General features: G+C 44.6%; 1 protein-coding gene across 2 annotated transcripts in view; it reads left to right on the top strand.

Annotated features, from left to right (window-relative positions):
* LOC141076136 (inactive dipeptidyl peptidase 10-like) overlaps positions 1 to 19,501 on the top strand; it is a 491,503-nt gene that overhangs the window by 470,159 nt on the left and 1,843 nt on the right. Inside the window, exons 22-25 of one of the 2 annotated variants that reach the window (XR_012227421.1) lie at positions 8,145 to 8,244; positions 8,527 to 8,585; positions 8,763 to 8,862; positions 11,444 to 11,517. Coding sequence is in view for 1 of the 2 variants with exons in the window: in XM_073563456.1 (XP_073419557.1) it covers positions 8,145 to 8,244; positions 8,527 to 8,585; positions 8,763 to 8,835; positions 11,444 to 11,517 (306 nt within the window). In the remaining variant the exon portion in view is untranslated. The remainder of the gene's footprint in view (positions 1 to 8,144; positions 8,245 to 8,526; positions 8,586 to 8,762; positions 8,863 to 11,443; positions 11,518 to 19,501) is intronic. The other variant, XM_073563456.1, reaches the window with a different exon arrangement.

Consider the following 19,501-nt stretch of genomic DNA (forward strand, 5'->3'; position numbering starts at 1 on the left):
TGATTGGTATGGTATTGAGTAATTATGGGCAATTGAGTAATTTGGTGATCATTGTTTAGTGGTTCATTAGTTAGTTTCTCATTATGTACCAGATTATCTCTTGGAATAAACTGGACTTCCCCTAATGGATTTCTCCAAAAGTGGTTCATTATAGCCTTTACTTATGAATAGTTGTTTGCCATATTCTGATTCTGCAGTGTAATCCTCCAAGTTGGTACAATTCCTGCGAATACATGTGAATTGACCCTTAGGGATGTTAGTAACCCAGACAGTGGTGATATGGATAGAACTGTTGGAGTCCACATCTTTACAGAAGCATTTTGTGGCCAATCGATTTGGTCCACATAAATGGGTAGATCTAAAACGTTGACCCTTGATCTGGAAATGGTGGGGGTATTTTTAACACCAAAAAAGTCTTAATTCCATGTGGAAGGAACTAAAATACCAAAATACAATGAAACCTCCAAACCACATACATGGATTCTAGTGGGACAAATCAATTTACGACCAAAGAAACTATTTTGTGCTACACGACCGGGGTCAACTAGATAATCCAATGCCTGAGCAACAAAATACATATAGAACTCACAAAAAGACCATGATCAACAAGAATTAAAGAACAATCGGACAACAATAATAAAGGGTCTGCAGGTCACACATTGTCACGTCACTTTGCTGAAACTCACAATCGGTCCTGTACGGTCATACAGTTTAATGGCATACAAACGTTCCCAAAAAATTGGAGAGTGGGGACTTTTTAAAACAAATGTCCAGAGTCGAATCTGAGTGGATCTTTACACTGGACAGTCTAGCCCCTAAAGGATTTAACCATGAGATCAAGCTATATGCTTTTTAAATCTATATAGGCTTAAACAAACTGATTACCGTAATTACTAAACATCAATATTAATCAAGTTCTCAAGCAAACTTACCAGTTATCTTATTACCATATTTATTTTTATTGGCTTATGCATGCCCAGGCACCAGAGCAGTGGTGTTCTACTGGTAGGAATAGGAAAGTACATGTTTGTTGCTCCTTATGAAGTGCATTTGATTTTATTTAGCTAAATATATATATTTTCTATAACCATTTGCTCCAGGCTGGACCAGATCGCTCCAGGCTCCAGGCTGGGCCTGATCGCGCCATGCTCCAGGCTGTACCTAATAACACAATGCTTCATGTTGTATATGATCACCCAAAAAAGCACCACAACAGCAGCACCACTCCTAATATTGATATACCTACTGCTTGTTTGTCTAGCTTCCACATGATTATTTCATTGTGTTGCAACCAAGTTGTTGTTAGATCAATATCCATTGATTACTCCCCCTTCGGTTAGATAACATGTCGAACATGTCTTTGTTCTCTGCTGCCTTGGCTTTGACTACTCAATTACATCATTATAGTGGTTTGAAAAAACCACTATATTGTAATCCGAACGCTGCTAACTTCTTCTTCTTCTTCTTAAGTTGATTTCCGCAATTAATACGGCCCGAACCGCTACACGCACAGACTCCGTTGAGGTGTCGTTTCGAAGCCAGCGTCCATGAGAGGTGTGCTAAGTATTTTTCGTGTCGATCGGATTTGTAGTTTTTGCGCAATTTGCATTTGAAAATTTTTTTTTCCCATCATTGGAATGCACTGTCTCCAATGCTTTTCAATGGGAAATGGCAAAACGTGCCCTGAGGCGATTGAAATGGCAGTTAAGCTCATTGATATGCGCAGGCACACCCAGTTACTATGCCAACGCCTACGAACGTCACATGACGCCCCCAGGACAGAGCTTCTGCCACATAATATCAGCTCTTAAAGTGAAACCCACAGCACTAATGCAAATCTAGCTTCATCACATGACACATGCCCCTGAGAGAGAATGTCCGCCAAAGTTGATTTAGAAGAAGCCCAGCGAGCCAAACTAGCTCTTAAAGGGCCGACGCGCCAAAGTGATTGTTAAAGGGCCGGCGCACCGAAATGAGTCTTAAAGGGCCGACACGCCAAATCGAAAGCTGAGTGAGCCCAGGCTCCAAATCGGAGGCTGAGCCACCCCGGCCTCCAAATCGGAGGCTGAGCCACCCCGGCCTCCAAATCGGAGGCTGATCAACCCCGGCCTCCAAATCGGAGGCTGGTCGACCCCGGCCTCCAAATCGGAGGCTGATCGACCCCGGCCTCCAAATCGGAGACTGAGCCACCCCGGCCTCCAAATCGGAGACTGAGCCACCCCGGCCTCCAAATCAGAGGTGCCTCCAAATCGGAGGCTGAGCCACCCCGGCCTCCAAATCGGAGACTGAGCCACCCCGGCCTCCAAATCGGAGGCTGAGCCACCCCGGCCTCCAAATCGGAGGCTGAGCCACCCCGGCCTCCAAATCGGAGGCTGAGCCACCCCGGCCTCCAAATCGGAGGCTGAGCCACCCCGGCTTCCAAATCGGAGGCTAAGCCACCCCGGCCTCCAAATCGGAGGCTGAGCCACCCCGGCCTACAAATCAGAGGCTGATCGACCCCGGCCTCCAAATCGGAGGCTGAGCCAAGCCGTCCTCCAAATTGGAGGCTGTTCGACCCCGGCCTCCAAATCGGAGGCTGATCGACCCCGGCCTCCAAATCGGAGACTGAGCCACCCCGGCCTCCAAATCGGAGACTGAGCCACCCCGGCCTCCAAATCAGAGGTGCCTCCAAATCGGAGGCTGAGCCACCCCGGCCTCCAAATCGGAGACTGAGCCACCCCGGCCTCCAAATCGGAGGCTGAGCCACCCCGGCCTCCAAATCGGAGGCTGAGCCACCCCAGCCTCCAAATCGGAGGCTGAGCCACCCCGGCTTCCAAATCGGAGGCTGATCGACCCCGGCCTCCAAATCGGAGGCTGAGCCAAGCCGTCCTCCAAATTGGAGGCTGTTCGACCCTGGCCTCCAAATCGGAGGCTGATCGACCCCGGCCTCCAAATCGGAGGCTGATCGACCCCGGCCTCCAAATCAAAGGTTGAGCCACCCCGGCCTCCAAATCAAAGGTTGAGCCACCCCGGCCTCCAAATCAAAGGTTGAGCCACCCCAGCCTCCAAATCGGAGGCTGAGCCACCTCGGCCTCCAAATCGGAGGCTGAGCCACCTCGGCCTCCAAATCAGAGGCTGAGCCACCCCGGCCTCCAAATCGGAGGCTGAGCCACCCCGGCCTCCAAATCGGAGGCTGAGCCACCCCGGCCTCCAAATCGGAGGCTGAGCCACCCCGGCCTCCAAATCGGAGGCTGAGCCACCCCGGCCTCCAAATCGGAGGCTGAGCCACCCCGGCCTCCAAATCGGAGGCTGAGCCACCCCGGCCTCCAAATCGGAGGCTGAGCGACCCCAGCCTCCAAATCTTACCCAGAGTGGCCCCACCCAGCAAATCGAACCCAGAGAGGTCGTGCCCACCAAACCGGACCATGAGGGGCCCTGCCCACCAAATCGGACCCTGTGGGGCCCCGCCTACTAAATCGGACCCAGAGTGGCCCCGCCCACCAAATCGGACCCTGAGAGGCCCCGCCCAACAAATTGGACCCAGAGTGGTCCCGCCCACCAAATCGGACCCAGAGTGGTCCCGCCCACCAAATTGGACCCAGAGGGGCCCCACCCACAAAATCGGACCCTGAGGGGCCCCTGCCACAGAATCAGACCCTGAGGGGCCCCAACAAAATCGGACCCTGAGAGGCCTCGGCCACAAAATCGGACCCTGATGGGCCCCAGTTACAAAATCGGACCCTGATGGGCCCCGGCCACAAAATCAGACCCTGAGGGGCCCCAACCACAAAATCGGACCCTGACGGGTCCCAACCACAAAATCGGACCCTGACGGGTCCCAACCACAAAATCGGACCCTGAGGGGCCCCGGCCACAAAATCGGACCCTGAGGGGCCCAACCCACAAAATCGGACCCTGAGGGGCCCTGGCCAGAAAATCGGACCCTGAGGGGCCCCGCCCACCAAATCAGACTCTGAGGGGCCCCGCCCACCAAATTGGACTCTGAGCGGCCCCACCCACCAATTCGGACCCTGACGGAACCCGTCCGCCAAATCGGACCCTGACGGGCCCCGCCCACCAAATCGGACCCTGAGTAGCCCCGCCCAACAAAACGGACGCAGAGTGGCCCCACCCACCAAATCGGACCCAGAGTGGCCCCACCCACAAAATCGGACCCTGAGGGGCCCCAACCACAAAATCGGACCCTGAGGGGCCCCACCCACAAAATCGGACCCTGAGGGGCCACACCCACAAAATCAGAGCCTCAGGGATCCCCGCCAACAATTCAAGCCCTGACGAGCCCAGGCCAAGGAATCAGATCCTGAGGGGCCCCACCCACCAAATCAGACCCTGAGGCCAAAGTGGCCCCTGAGAGGCACTCACAGTTAAAACGGATCCTGAGTTGAAAGTCTTGCAGGGGCAGCAGGCAAGTCTCTCTTAAAGGGGCAGCCCGGGCACCATTTCAAACCACTATCTGTACTTCCTTCAGGAAATACACATCTAGTTTACAGTGTAGATCAACAATACAGGTTTCTTTTTCCCTCTTTGAATTAAGGGAAATTAAAGCTGCTTAATGTAACATGGCATTTAGCTGGATTATAAATCCCATCCTTTCCATGTGAGTGATAGCAGTGAAGGTTTGTGGCCTACTTACAGTGCAGTCACTACATGTCCGTATGTGGCCATTGCAGACCACTACTACTGTGATATAAACCTGTCATAACCATAAGAGTGACTTTTATAAAGGCTTTTGCAAAAAATTTTGTGGTGTCAAAAAAGTCATGAATTTATTTTGCACAAAAAAGTTGTGACTTTTTGTATATTTTAGGGTTCGCTCACACTTGCGTAAAAATCGGATTAGTGCAATCCAATAAAGAAGCGTATTGCACTTGAACCAATGTTATTCAATGAGGCAGTGCAGTTCTGAGTATTTTTTCTCAGTTAGCATGCCATAAGGATCATCAGTATGGTATCCAATTTTTATGGATACATTAAAATTCTTTAGCATAAGAAACTGTAATTGGTTCTTTAAAAGATTAATAGCTTCTGAGTAAAAAACAGATTATATATGGACAGCACATGGATGAGTGAGATAAAAAGTTCTACTTTTCTGGATGAGAATGAGAAGAGGGTGGAAAAGTAAGCATGGTTAGGTTTGCAAAAAAGATTTATGCCAAATTTATAAATTGCTACTTATTAAAAAATTGCAGCTCTCACTGCAATAAAGGGGTGGTGTTAAAAGTGGAACAACTGCGCTAGACAGAAGTGCTCTTTCTAAGGGTCCCGTTACACATAGCGACTCACTAGCAAATCCCGACAACAATACGAACTTGTCAGGATCGCTGGTGTGTCGCTGCATGATCGCAGGTGAGCTGCCAAACAGGCAGCTTCACCAGCAATCAGCACCAGCGACGACGAGAGGGCAAGTCGCTGTGTACCTTAGTTACCAGCGCGCTGATGCAGGGAGCTGGTAACCAAGGTAATCAGCGGGTTTCTAAGGCTACGTTCACATGTAGCGGAACTCTCACGGAAATTACAGCGAGAATTCTGGATTCCATTCCGCCGGAAAATCGCATTTTAAATTCCCGTGATTTTCCCGCGGAAAAACTAGCGTTTTGCAAGCGTAATTAGCTTGCAGAATGCTAGCATTTTCCAAGCGATCTGTAGCATCGCTTGGAGAACTGATTGACAGGTTGGTCACACTCGTCATACATAGTGTTTGACGAGTTTGACCAACTTTTTACTACTGATGCTGCCTATGCAGCATCAGTAGTAAAAGATAGCATGTAAAAAATAATTGAAAAAAATATTGTTATTCTTATCTTCCGGTGTCCCAAGACGTCGCGATCCCGCGAGAACGGACGCCATCGCGGTCATTCTCACAAAGGATTACTGGGACCGGGAGCGTGGAGAACAGCGGGAAGGCTGCGCGGGTCGCTGGAAGGTAAGAATAACAATATTTTTTATTTTAAATTCTATTTTTTACAGGGATATGGTGCCGAGAGTCCGGAGGACATTCTCCTCTCCTCCGGACCATGGTTACCATCCGCAAATGTTCTGCTTACTTTTCGCATGGTGTGCACAGCCACATGCGGAAAGTAAGCAGAACATTCCTATGGGTGCGGGATCGCCGCGATTCCGCTAAATTAATGAGCATGCTGCGGTTTTACCGCAAAGCGATTCCGCCACGGAAAAATCCGCAGCATTAGCACAGCATTGCGGACTCCTATAGGACTGCATGGGATGCTTATTTTTCGCATTTTCGCGGCAAAATTGCGCGTTTAAAGCCACCGCGGAAACGTGAAAAAACGCTACGTGTGAACTCAGCCTAAGCGCCGCGCGGCACTTAGAAACCAGCTGTTTACCTTGGTTACCAGCTCCTTGCACCAGCGCACTGGTAACTAAGGTACACAGAGAGTTTCTAAGCGCCGCGCGGCGCTTAGAAACCCGCTGTTTACCTTGATTACCAGCTCCTGCTCGCTGGTCATTGCTCTCCCGCTTGCCACACGCAGCGATGCGTGCTGGCCAGCGGGAGACCAACGACCTAAAAAAAGTCCAGAGCTTTCAAGAACGATCAGAGATACCCGGCGGGGGGGGGGGGCGGTCGCTGATAGATGTCACACACAGCGATCTCGCTGGTGAGATCGCTGTTGCGTCACAAAACTTGTGACTCAGCAGCTATCTCGCTAGCGAGATCGCGGTGTGTGACGGGGGCTTAAAGAGGCCCCAACACTTTGATAAATTTGGATCAAATAACAGTAACTCAGCTGCAAGCAAAAGTGATTTGAGAAATTCTTCTCATAAATTTCCCTCAATATCTCCAGAGCTTATTAATGAGATTTCCTGGTTTACTGCATATTACATGTAAAGGGGAATATTCCCATCTCAAAAATGTATGGCACATTAATAGTGTTTGATCAGTTATAACCAGGGATCACATAAATGTCTGATCAATGCAAATCTCAGACATGGCACACACATCTTTCTAAAGAATGGGGGACCTTCTTGTGTCACCCGCAAAAAAAACTAACTGCACCATTCACTTCTATGCAAGACCAATATTGCCTTTTAGGATGGCTACCTCTAATAAGAGGCTCTAGAGTTCAAGTTCTCTTCCTCTCTGAAGAGGCAATTGCAAATATAGCCATGCACGATTGGTCATGAATTCCTTGTGGTGGGAGATAGAATGCCGTTATCGAGTTCGGTGCAATTACCAGAGGTGGCATCATCATCTAGCCTATCCATATGCCATGTCCGAGATGGGAATACCGCATCAAATAGATAATTTCATCTGCTAAAATGATGACAGCTGAATGTGACAGTGAAGGAGCTGCAGCACTAAAGTTTTGTTGACATCAGTTTATGGCCTATGTTTAATATACCTCAAGATGTATACATTGAACAGATGGCTCTGACAGGTGCCACATTGTAAAATCCACCATTATCCAGATTTTTTCCATGTAGAAAAACAAAGAAAATCTATGCATGTACTGTGTACATATTTTGCTGTTAGACTAGTATTGTTTGTCTTTTATTATTCTGGTTCTTGAGACACCGCACTGCTTGAGACATTTGGATGCTTGAGACACCGCTTCTATGGCTGTCTCTATGCACCCTTACTCACACAAAGAGATTTCATCAGATAGCTTGACTCAACTGCAGAAGGCATGGATGAAGATTTCAGAGGAAGATATATTTTGAATTAAATTCTTGTAGCTATACAATAACAGAACAGCTGCAGTAAGTAAAAAAAGACTATTCTCGACCAGAGCTGCAGGGCATGTGCTTCCCAAGATGACTGACACAGAATGAGGAAGAAAAAGAAAGGGGGGTAAATGACATAAGAGCTAAGGCCCCGTTGCACCAGCGATCCCGACAACGATACGACCTTGTCAGGATCGCTGGTGCACCGCTACATGATAGCTGGTGAGCTGCCAAACAGGCAGCTTCACCAGCGATCAGCACCAGCGAGGTCGCTGGTCTCTAAGGTAAATATAGGGTTACTAAGCGGCGCGCGTCACTTAGTTACCCGATGTGTACCTTAGAAACCTGCGTGCTAGCGCCGGGAGCTGCCAGCACGCAGGTTTCTAAGGTACACATCCTACTGACAGATTCCCTTTAAAATACAAAAAGTGAATTTCATTGACGAATCTTTGTTTTTTTAGGCCTATGGTGGGTTTTTGGCTCTCAAGCTGCTCTCCCTGCCTGTAGAGCTGTTTGCTTGTGGTGTAACCGTTGCTCCTATCACAAGTTTCCACCTACACTGTAAGTATCTATTGAAAGGGCACTGAATCCTTTTATCCCCTGATGTGATCTAACAGAAAATCCACTGCCAAAGATGTGTGGCAGTGGCTCTCTTAGAGAGAACGCAGTCACTTGGCACAATCACTCATGTATGGAAGAGTAGTTGTCAGCTGCATGATCAGCCAAAACCATCGTTCAGCTGACAGCCATTTAAATGGGCTTTGTCCTTTTGGGATAATAAAAATCTGATCCAAATTTATATAATTAAATGTATGATGTAGTTTTCTTATTTTTTATGAGCAGCGGCAGTACTTGCAGAGCGTTACCTGGGGATGCCATCACAGGAAGGTTCAGTTTACATGGTATGTTTTTCTTTTTATATATGTATAAAATGAAATGTTTGAGATTTTTTATTAGAAAATTATCAATTTCAACATGGTGCTTAATAATAAGTAATATGATGCCTGCAGTGTATATTTAAAAAGAAAGCTTTATTAGAGCATGCATCCATGATCCTCTTCTTGTATTTGCCTCGTTAGGTGGCCTCTGTATTGAATAACATCCAGAGGCTACGGGGCCAGCGATTTCTTCTGGTCCATGGCACTGCAGATGGTGAGACACCCTCCATGGAATGAACAGGTGCATGTTGTTCGACTTCATTTGAAATGCATTATAACACATAGCATGAGTTTCTTGTAGAACAGGAATGCACATACATTGGGGGCTACCTATTAATTGGTACAGAAACCCATCAGCATTTGGTGTTACACAATCCAGTGATAATATATAGAAGAATCCATTGATTTCTGGCTGGCTGCTATGGGTTACTTCACACTTTCAGTAGATAACCCTTCTGGTATGCATGATGGCTAAAGACTGTGAGAAACACTAATAAAATGCTTTCAAGCTGAAAAACAAATGAGCATCCTACTGTATAAAGAATGCATGTGCTTTACAGTCCGAAAAACAAGAAGCACTGGAGACCACTGGTAGACCACCATCGTCATGGCTGGCTGAACTGACAGATTAGGCAGGTACTTAAAAAAGCTGCATTTACACTGAAAGATTAGTGTGAACGAGCACTCGTAAGAGCAGGTGAATGAGCAAAATGCCCGTTCATTGGGTGCAGCACAAAAGATCCTTATTAACTGTGGTCTCGACACACTGGCCAGAATGTGGGAACCTATGCGCACTGAACAATTTGCTACAGATCGTTCAATGTTCATTCTTTACTGCAGTCTGCCTGTGTAAACAGGTTATTAAATGACTGTTGATGGGTAATTATTTACTGATCGGCGATCATTTAGTGCCGCCGCTCAGACCCTTATAGTTTCACCTAATAGCCTAAAAAGTCTTACCTGAGAGATCACAATGGCAGGATAATGTTTGACAAATATGTGAACATTCATTTGTGCATAAACTCCAAACTATACTATTGGACACATTGGTTGACCTATAGCTTGAATAGGCGATTTAAAAAATAATTCCTAAAAAAAAATCAAATTATCTTCTATCAATAGGATGGGGGTAAGTTTGTTCTTTGCTTACTGTCTGACTATTGGAAACTCAACATTTTCAAGATTGAGGCTGTGGAACCTCGAGAACTGAGCTCTGCAGCCCCCTGTTGAATGGAGCAGAAGTTTGCATGCTTGACCTCAGCTCAATTTATTTTCTATGGGAGTGCCAATGGAGGTAAAGCTCTATGCTAAGCTTTATCAGGTAGTCAGCATTATCAATGGATAGAGCGGAGGCTGAGCATGTTCACCTCTACTCCATTGAGAACCAAGTTCTCAGGGTTCCAAAACCTGAATCTCAGCATAATAGCACCTGTCCTATGGATAAGGTATAACTGAGGTTTTTCTGGAAGTAACCCTTTAATATTCCTGTAGACCAATGCTAGAATACTGACCAAATTCTTTACATGCAAAACAATAAAATGCGTCAGGATTTATATTAATAGAATCTATTGCACAGAATATGATGTATAATGTGCATATTCCATGTGTTATCTTGGAATGAGGGTTAAAGTAGGAAAAAACCTTGAAATAACTTTTTCAAGCTCTGTACTGGAAAGAGTTGCGTGTTCTAATACCCATTTAACTGCAGAGAGAAAATTGGTTTCTCAGCCTGTGCTGCCTCTAGGAAAGGTTCTGCCTATTCTAGTGTTAAAAGACTGGTTTACTAAATAATTCATTTTTTCCATTATGTTTCATTTCACTTAAAGCGTTTTTGAAGAGACTGAGGAGAACTGTGATAAAAGAGGCTAGGTTTGGAGTCAATACCCACTTAGACCTTCAAGAAACCTATATAAGATGTTTTTAGGTAGTTCGCTGACCAACAGTTAACAGCAGCAGTGCCCCCTCCTCCATAACAATGCATGTTCTATTGAGCCAAACATGGGGGTACATTTCGCCACAATAAATTTAACTATATTATATTTCCAATTCCCTTATATGTAGCCTTAGGCGCACAGACCTTTTGAAATAAAAATGTAATCATGAAATCACTACTTACCTGTAGGACTTGCTAATCCCATATATCTGAATGATTAATAGTGATGGCACTAGTCAGCTTGCCTGCAGAAGTTAATAATGTGATGTGGATGATGAGTCTGTGAGGAATACAAATTGTTTGCATAGAAAAGATACTGCATTATGACATTTTTCTAATAATGCTTGAATATGAGCTGCAATGCATTCTGCTCTAATACTGCATGTATATTCTCGTCATTGAGCCAAAGAGTCATTTCAGAATGTCTCCTGATGAAACGTAAATCATGTTGAAAATGTGAATTTCAGTCCAATTTCGAGGTGCTATTTGGATCCTGTATCTTGGCTGCTACAGTTATGAACAGATCAGTGGGACTGGATACAGACAGATCCACCAGAAAGTTACGAGATGACTTTTAGTTGGAAACTGTGTCACCAAGTTATATCATAAAGTCTTTATCAAATCCACTAATTTCTGAATTTGGGATACTGACAATACGCAATTTACATGGAAATGTTTGTAGTGACTACCTGAACCCAAATCAGAATGTGCTGCTTCAAGGTTACAGGTTTTAATGAGAAGATGCCGCCAGAGTAGAATGATTCATATACTTATATTTCATTAATTTAAACTGTTCAGAAATTTTAATTCTCCTTAAAAAATGTTTTCTGCATATTGGTCATTAACTGTCTGTTTCCTTTTGTATTGGTTTCTTTTCTTCATTTAAAAGCCAATGTGCACTTCCAACATACAGCTGAACTCCTAAGCCGTCTGCTCCTGGCTGGATCTAACGTCACTAGCAGGGTATGTCTACACTCATAGGCCAGTTGAAAGCAAGAGAAAGTGTTTAAAACACAGCAATAAGGAGGAAAACCTAAAATGCATAAATCTATTTTTAGCATTTGCAAATAATACCCAAGACTAATGCAAACACGGGTGATATATATTTCCATAATTACTGATCTGATCCAGACTTGGAACCAGGAGAGGTGATGTGTGTTGATTAGTGTTGAGCATTCCGATACCGCAAGTATCGGGTATCGGCCGATACTTGCTGTATCGGAATTCCGATACCGACTTCCGATATTTTTTCAATATCGGAATTCGGCATCGGAATCGGAAGTTCAGTTGATTGACGGCCTGACGTCATCATGATGCGCGGTGTGTGCGCATCATGATGCGCCGTCATTTCGGGCCTTCCGGGGGTCTCTGCCGGCCTGCCGGGGGGCTGTGCCGGCCTGCCGGGGGGCTGTGTGGACTGCCCGGGGTCTGTACCGGCCTGCCGGGGGGCTGTGCCGGCCTGCCGGTGGTCTGTGCACCCTGTGGGGGTCTGTACCGGCCTGCCGGGGGGCTGTGCCGGCCTGCCGGGGGGCTGTGCTGATGTCCGGGGGTCTGTGCAAGCATCGTCCGATGGGACTACAAGTCCCATCGGGCGATGCCTGCTACCATGACAGTGATTGACACATTAGCCAATGATGGGACAGTAGTAGTCCCATCATCCGGCTAATGTGTTAAATGTTAAAAAAAAAAAAAAAATACTACATACATACTACATGCATGCTACATACATGCTACATGCATGCTACATACATACTACATATATACTACATACATACTACATACATGCTACATACATACTGCATGCTACATACATACTACATACATACTACATGCATGCTACATACATACTACATATATACTACATACATACTACATACATGCTACATACATACTGCATGCTACATACATACTACATACATACTACATGCATGCTACATACATACTACATGCATGCTACATACATACTACATACATACTACATACATACTGCATGCTACATACATACTACATACATACTACATACATACTACATGCATGCTACATACATACTACATATATACTACATGCATGCTACATACATACTACATGCTACATACATACTACATATATACTACATACATACTACATACATGCTACATACATACTACATGCATGCTACATACATACTACATATATACTACATGCATGCTACATACATACTACATGCTACATACATACTACATATATACTACATACATACTACATACATGCTACATACATACTGCATGCTACATACATACTACATATATACTACATACATACTACATACATGCTACATACATACTGCATGCTACATACATACTACATACATACTACATACATACTACATGCATGCTACATACATACTACATGCATGCTACATGCATGCTACATGCATGCTACATGCATGCTACATACATACTACATGCTACATACATACCACATATATACTACATACATACAATACATTCATACAATACATACATAGACATACAGTACATATAACATAGAGTAACATACTTACCAATACTTGTCACATTGTTCCCCGAAGCCATTGTCTTTTCCGGGATAAATATTAACATAACAAACCACAAAAATACTCACCCACGATCCGAAGCAGTCCACGAGTGTGTCCCACGACGATCTTGGGTAGAGAACTGCAGCATCAGATGATGCTGCCGTTCTCTACGGGCTGCAGGAATCCAATGACGGAAGGTAGGTATCCTTCCGCACTGTATTCCTCCGCCACTTAAAAAAAAAAAGTCCCTAGTCTCACTTTATGCCATTGCTGTGTGGGAAGACAGCTGCGGGCTGATATTCATAGCCTAGGAAGGGGCCATGGATATTGGCCCCCCCTGGCTACAAATACCAGCCCGCAGCCGCCCCAGAAATGGCGCATCTATAAAGATGCACCAATTCTGGCACTTAGCCCCTTTCTTCCCACTCCCATGTAGCGGTGAGATATGGGGTAATAAGGGGTTAATGTCACCTTTCAATAAGACACCGATCCATTATTAATCTTTTGAAATGGTTAAAAAAACACACATAAGAATAAAGTCTTTTAATGAGATAAAACACGACAGTTTTCATATTTTTATTGCTCACCCACATCCAAACAACGCCCTCAATCTCCTAGAATAAAAAGTAAAAAAATAAACCAACCATATACTCCCTGTCCGACGCAGTCCAATTAATAATAAGGGTCCCACGATGATCTCCCCTATAGAACAGTGACATCAGCAGATGTGACCACTTTATAGGGCCTCCCAGTGATGAACTGACAGGAGACAATGCCTCCTGCAGTCCATCACTGAGGTTACCTGAGTTCAGGATCTCACTTTACAGCAATGCTGCATGAGAATTAGGGTTAGGGCTAAGGTTAGGGTTAGGATTACGGGACCTCTTTCCCGCCAGAGGGATACCTCTGCCTGTCATTTCATCGTAGGAGCCCCTGGAGAACGGTCGCATCAGCTGATGCGGCTGTTCTCCACGGGAGATCGTCATGGGACACTCGTTATTATCTGGACTACGGCGGAGAGGTGAGTATAGACTGGTTTATTATTTTATCTTTATTACAGGAGATCGATGGCTTCGGGGAATTAGGTGTATATGGTGAGTATGTACTCTATGTTATGTGTTGTAAGTTATATGTATGTTCTGTATGTTGTATGTTCTGTGTTTTTTTTTTTTTTTACATGCAACACATTAGCCAGATGATGGGACTACTACTGTCCTATCATTGACTAATGTGTCACTCACTGACAGTGTAGCAGGCATAGCCCGATGGTACTTGTTGTCACATCGGACGATGACTACACACACACACATACACACACACATACACCACCGCAGAGCCCCCCGCACAGGCCTGATCACCCACCCGAACAGGCCCGATCACCCCTCCGCAGAGGCCTGATCATCCCCCGCGCAGGCCTGATGACCCCCCCCGCACACACACACATAGGCCCATACATGCACACACAGTCACCGCCCACACACCATACACGCGCACAGTCACCACCCACTCTCCGCCCACACTCTTCCCCCTCCCGATCTGCAGCATTTTCACCCGCAACAAAACCGCAGATATTTTTTAGACCTGCAGTTTTGCTGCGGAGGTGCCCAACTCAATACAAGTCAATGGGTGCAGAAACGCTGCAGATCCACACAAAGAATTGACATGCTGTGGAAATAAACCCGCAGCGTTTCCGCGCTGATTTTTCCGCAGCATGTGCACAGCATTTTTCAATTTACATAGGATAACATGGTACTGTTCAAAACAGGAGATTATGCTGCGGCGCCACAGTGCCAAATCCGCGGAAGATCCGCAGTAGAATCCTCAACGTGTGCACATACCCTAAGTTTGAAGCAGGATCTGAACCGCTGTATTGTAAAGACTCTGAGATGCTTTTGCGATCAGTGCAGAAAAGGACTGTGTTTCTTCTGTTATTTTCATTTATGCAGGAGAAAGGCTGTTAAATTTAAAGACTGAAAGTTTGAGGTTCGATAAACTTTTCCTGTTTGACAAACAAAAACTCCTGCCTGTGTGGCCCCCAACGGCTACCAAAGAGCGTGAATCTCACAACGTGTGTGTGTGTGTGTGTGTGTGTGTGTGTGTGTCAGTGTCATTTTAGGCAGGTGAGGAAAGAATGCTGAAGTGTTAATAGTTATTTTTTATTTTATAGCAGTATTAATAGTTCATTTTTATCAGTTTCCTGCTGCACTCTCCCTGCCAGCAGGAAACTGACTTCTCCTTCGCGCTTTCTCCTCACCTCCCGGGTCATGGGGCCTGTCCGGTCTCCTATACTTTCCCTCGGGCAACATGGGACGTAGTCTCAGCAGTTCCAGACCCAGCATGTTGCAGATACCCGCAGCCCGGTCTTCCTCATTACAACTATATTACAACTATATCATCACTTCCAGGACTCCTTGTTCTTATTTACAGTGAATGCAGTTCTTAATTACATTGGCTGTATGTTTTGGTGTCATTGTCCTGCTGCAAAATAATATTGGGGCGAATCAGATGCCTCCCTGATGGTATTGCATGATGGATAAGTGTCTGCCTGTATTCCTCCATCAAGCTTCAGTTTTACCTGCACTGATTACTGTACCACTCTCCAGCCCATATGTGAACAAACTGCCTTCAGTTACAACCAAATGCTTCACATTTTGATTCATCAGTGCAGAGCACCTCCATCCATTCTCTGCACTTTCTTGTTTTCATGCATAGTTGAGTCACTTGGCCTTTTTTCGATGTCGAAGGGATTGCTTTCTTCTGTGAAAACCTCTTCTGGCCAAACTTCTCTGAACAATGGATCACACTGGTTACTGCCATTTCTGAGCTGATGGCACTGCTGGACATCCTCTAATTTTGAAGGGAAGTAAGCATGATTTGTCTTTTGCCTGCTGAACTAATTTTATTTTGCCAACCACTGTGTCTACAGTCCTCAATCAATGTTGCCCTTTTCTTAGTCTCCTCAATGCTTAGAAATTTAGGCAGATACTTATCCATCATGCAATATAATCAAGGAGGCATCTATTTGGCTTCAAATTTATTCTGCCGCACGACAACAACCCCAATGTCATTAAAAACAAACTTCAGTATAAACTAGGACATAGAGTCCTGGAAATGATGATATGGCCCCAACATAGCACTGATCTCAACATGATCGAGTCTGGCTGGGATTACATGAAGAGACAGAGGGATTTGTGCAACCCTACATTCACAGAAGATCTATGGTTAGTTACCAAGATATTTGGAACAATCTCCCTGCTGAGTTCCTTTAAAAATGTTGTTAAAGTGTATCTAGGAGAATTGATTCTTTTGATGGGGTTTTGAAGGCAAAGGGTCGTCACACCAAATATTGATTTGATTTAGACTTTGTTCATTCAATCTGCTTTTTGCTAATTGATAAAAAAATAAATTATTTACCCACTTTTAATTTTGAAAATGTTCTTACTTCACAGCGTTTTTTACACACATATACACTATGTATGTGCATGTGTGTATAAATATATATATATATATATATATATATACACACACATACAAATAATACTCTGCAAATTTTCCATACAAGAATTCCACATGAATATTGCTTAACATAAAGTCATGAAGCTCTTATTGCAAATTGTCATGAACACCATCCACCAGCTGTAAAAAGAGCTGTAACTGGAGGCGCACTCTTCTTTTCACACTCACTCATCCACTCACCTATCGCAATTAGTTGACAATGAGCAAAGCGCACCCCACAGCCATTTCACAAATCCACACCACAATTCTTGCTGCAACTACAGGTGCTTCTCACTAAATTAGAAGATCATCAAAAAGTTAATTTTATTTCGGTTCTTCAATACAAAAAGTGAAACTCATATTATATAGAGTCATTACAAACAGTGATGTATTTCAAGTGTTTATTTCTGTTAATGTTGATGATTATGACTTACAGCCAATGAAAACCCAAAAGTCAATATCTCAGTAAATTTGAATACTCTCGTTTAACACCAATTTGAAAAATGATTTTAAAATCTGAAATGTGTGGTGGGTCAATCCAAAAGGGTAATAAACCAGAAACCTGAGGAGAATATCTCTGTGTGCAGAATTATTGTTCAACTATTAGTGTACAGAATAATTTATTATGCAACTAAATGAAAACGAAAATTTTCCCATTTCTATTGTTTCTTTTCATCTATTACAGTGAGAATAATGATCCAAAACTTAAAGTATACAAAAATACATTTGATATTTAAAAAAAAAAATCTGTGACCAATATAGCCACCCTTCTTTTCAATAACAGTTATAAGTCTCTCATCCATAGAGTCTGTCAGTTTCTTAATCTGATGATAGGTAGCTTCTTGGGGAGACCCACTCACAGGCTCCCAAACACTCAGAGGCCGTGTCAGTATTATTTCATCTTTAAAGCCTTTTCTGGCTAACCAAGCAGTGGAGACTTTGTGAATGCGTAATGCAGGTGTATGGAAGAAACACGCAGAGAACACGAGGTGGAAACAGTCAGGGATCAATATAGTTCTATTTATATACAGCAGTAACTGTAAAAAAAATAGTGTTAGTAACTATGCAAATCATCATTAAAATGAATAACAATAAGTTTGGAATAGAAAAGAAAGTCTTTCACTATATAACGTTAATGTTCTTTTCACAAAGGTGGTGCGCCTAGTCGTGAGAGTCACCATGTAAATTGTCTCTGCAGCTCTGGCCCTAGCTGGGGTCACTAGGTTATCCCGCTAGGCCGCAAGTCTCTCTCTGACGTAGTTTATTAACGGGCGTTGGGCCTCTCATGCAGCAGCCAGCCCCCTCCCAACCTGTTGTCCTAATCTTAGCCAACTTGGTACCGTAGGTTATATCTGGAAGTGACGGCCCTGCTCACTCACGTCGTTCCCCCACAATTGCAGGCATGCCACTCCTCTCACAGTCTCTATTCCTCGCGGATCTTATCGGTTTGACTGTGGACGGAAGTCTCTTAGGCTTGGAGATGAGAGGACTAGGCCTCGGCTCTTGACGAGCGACATCGGGTCTTGGAGGCTTGACCAGTGCAGGGTACGGATCCTGGTTCTGACCAGCGTAGTTGTAACTTGAAGTTCTCCTGAGGGGAATTCTGACCTTGCCAGGTGGTGACTGGTACCTTGGTGGTGTAGACTTCCCACTGAGGCCTGTCCCGCGGCCTTCTTACACTATGCAAATCAATATTAAAACAATTCTGTCTCTGATGTAATTTATTAACATGTGTTAGACCTCCCACGCACCAACCATCCTCTCCCAACCTGTTGTCCTAATCCCTGCTAACCCCGGTACTGTAGGTGATAGCTGGAAATGACTACCTTGCTCACTCGCATTGTTCCTCTGCAATCCCAGTCTTGGCTCTCCTGTCACAGTTTCTTTGCGTATCTTCTTGGCTTGATTGATCAGCGTAGGTGGAACTTAGAGTTCTCCTGAGGAGAATCCGGACATTGCCCGGCGATGACCGGCACCTTGGTGGTGTAGACTTCCCGCTAAGGTCTGCTCTGATCTCTTTCCTGATGCCAAATCTGCATGCAGTTTGGTGTCCCTGGGCTTTTATATCAAGGAAGTCCTTCCTGTGGGTCACCTGATCAGATCCAGCACACAAAGTTGCTCCTCATGCAAATCTTCCAGCACAATTTGGTTCTGCTTGATTTCATCTGGCTAGCAGATGGCAGTCTCTCCTCATTAGTGGCACATCCTGCAAGGACTCTTCAGGGAAACCACTACTTATTACATTTGCAATTGAGCATTGTCCTGCATAAAAATCATGGTTTTCTTGAAAGATGGAGACTTTTTCTTGTACCACTGCCTGAAAAACATGTCTTCTAAACAATGGCAGTAGGTTTAAGAGTTAATTTTGAGTCCATCTTCAACCCAAAAATTGTTCAGTTATCTCATCTTTAAATAATACCAGCCCATGGAAGTGCCCCACCTCTATGTTGCTGGCTTCTGAAGTAGAGGTCTATGCCTGTTACTGAACCAGCTATGAGCCCATCTGTCTGGTTCATCAAGCCTCGCTTCCATCTCATCAGTCCATAAAACCTTTGAAAAATCGGTCTTCAGATATTTCTTGACCCCGTCTTGACTTCTGTGTCTTGTTCAGTTGTGGTCGGGTTTCATCCTTCCTTACCTTGGTCATGTTTCTGAGCACTGAACACCTAGTACTTCTGGGCGCTCCAAAGATGTGGCAGTTCTGGAATATGACAGGACTAGAGGATAATGGCTTCCTGGTTGCTTCATGTTTGACTCATGTTAAATCTTTGTCAGTTAATGTGTGGCTTCTTTTCTCAACATGTTTTTTCAACCCTGTTGACTATTTGCAACAAAACTTTTGATAATCTTGTGCTCACACCTTATATATTAGCAATTCCAAGAGTGCTGCGTCCCTCTGTAAAACTTCTAACAATA

The sequence above is a fragment of the Dendrobates tinctorius genome, unplaced genomic scaffold, assembly GCF_039654945.1.
Source record: "Dendrobates tinctorius isolate UK_male_01 unplaced genomic scaffold, ASM3965494v1 ptg000388l, whole genome shotgun sequence".
Classification (NCBI taxonomy): Eukaryota; Metazoa; Chordata; class Amphibia; order Anura; family Dendrobatidae; genus Dendrobates; species Dendrobates tinctorius.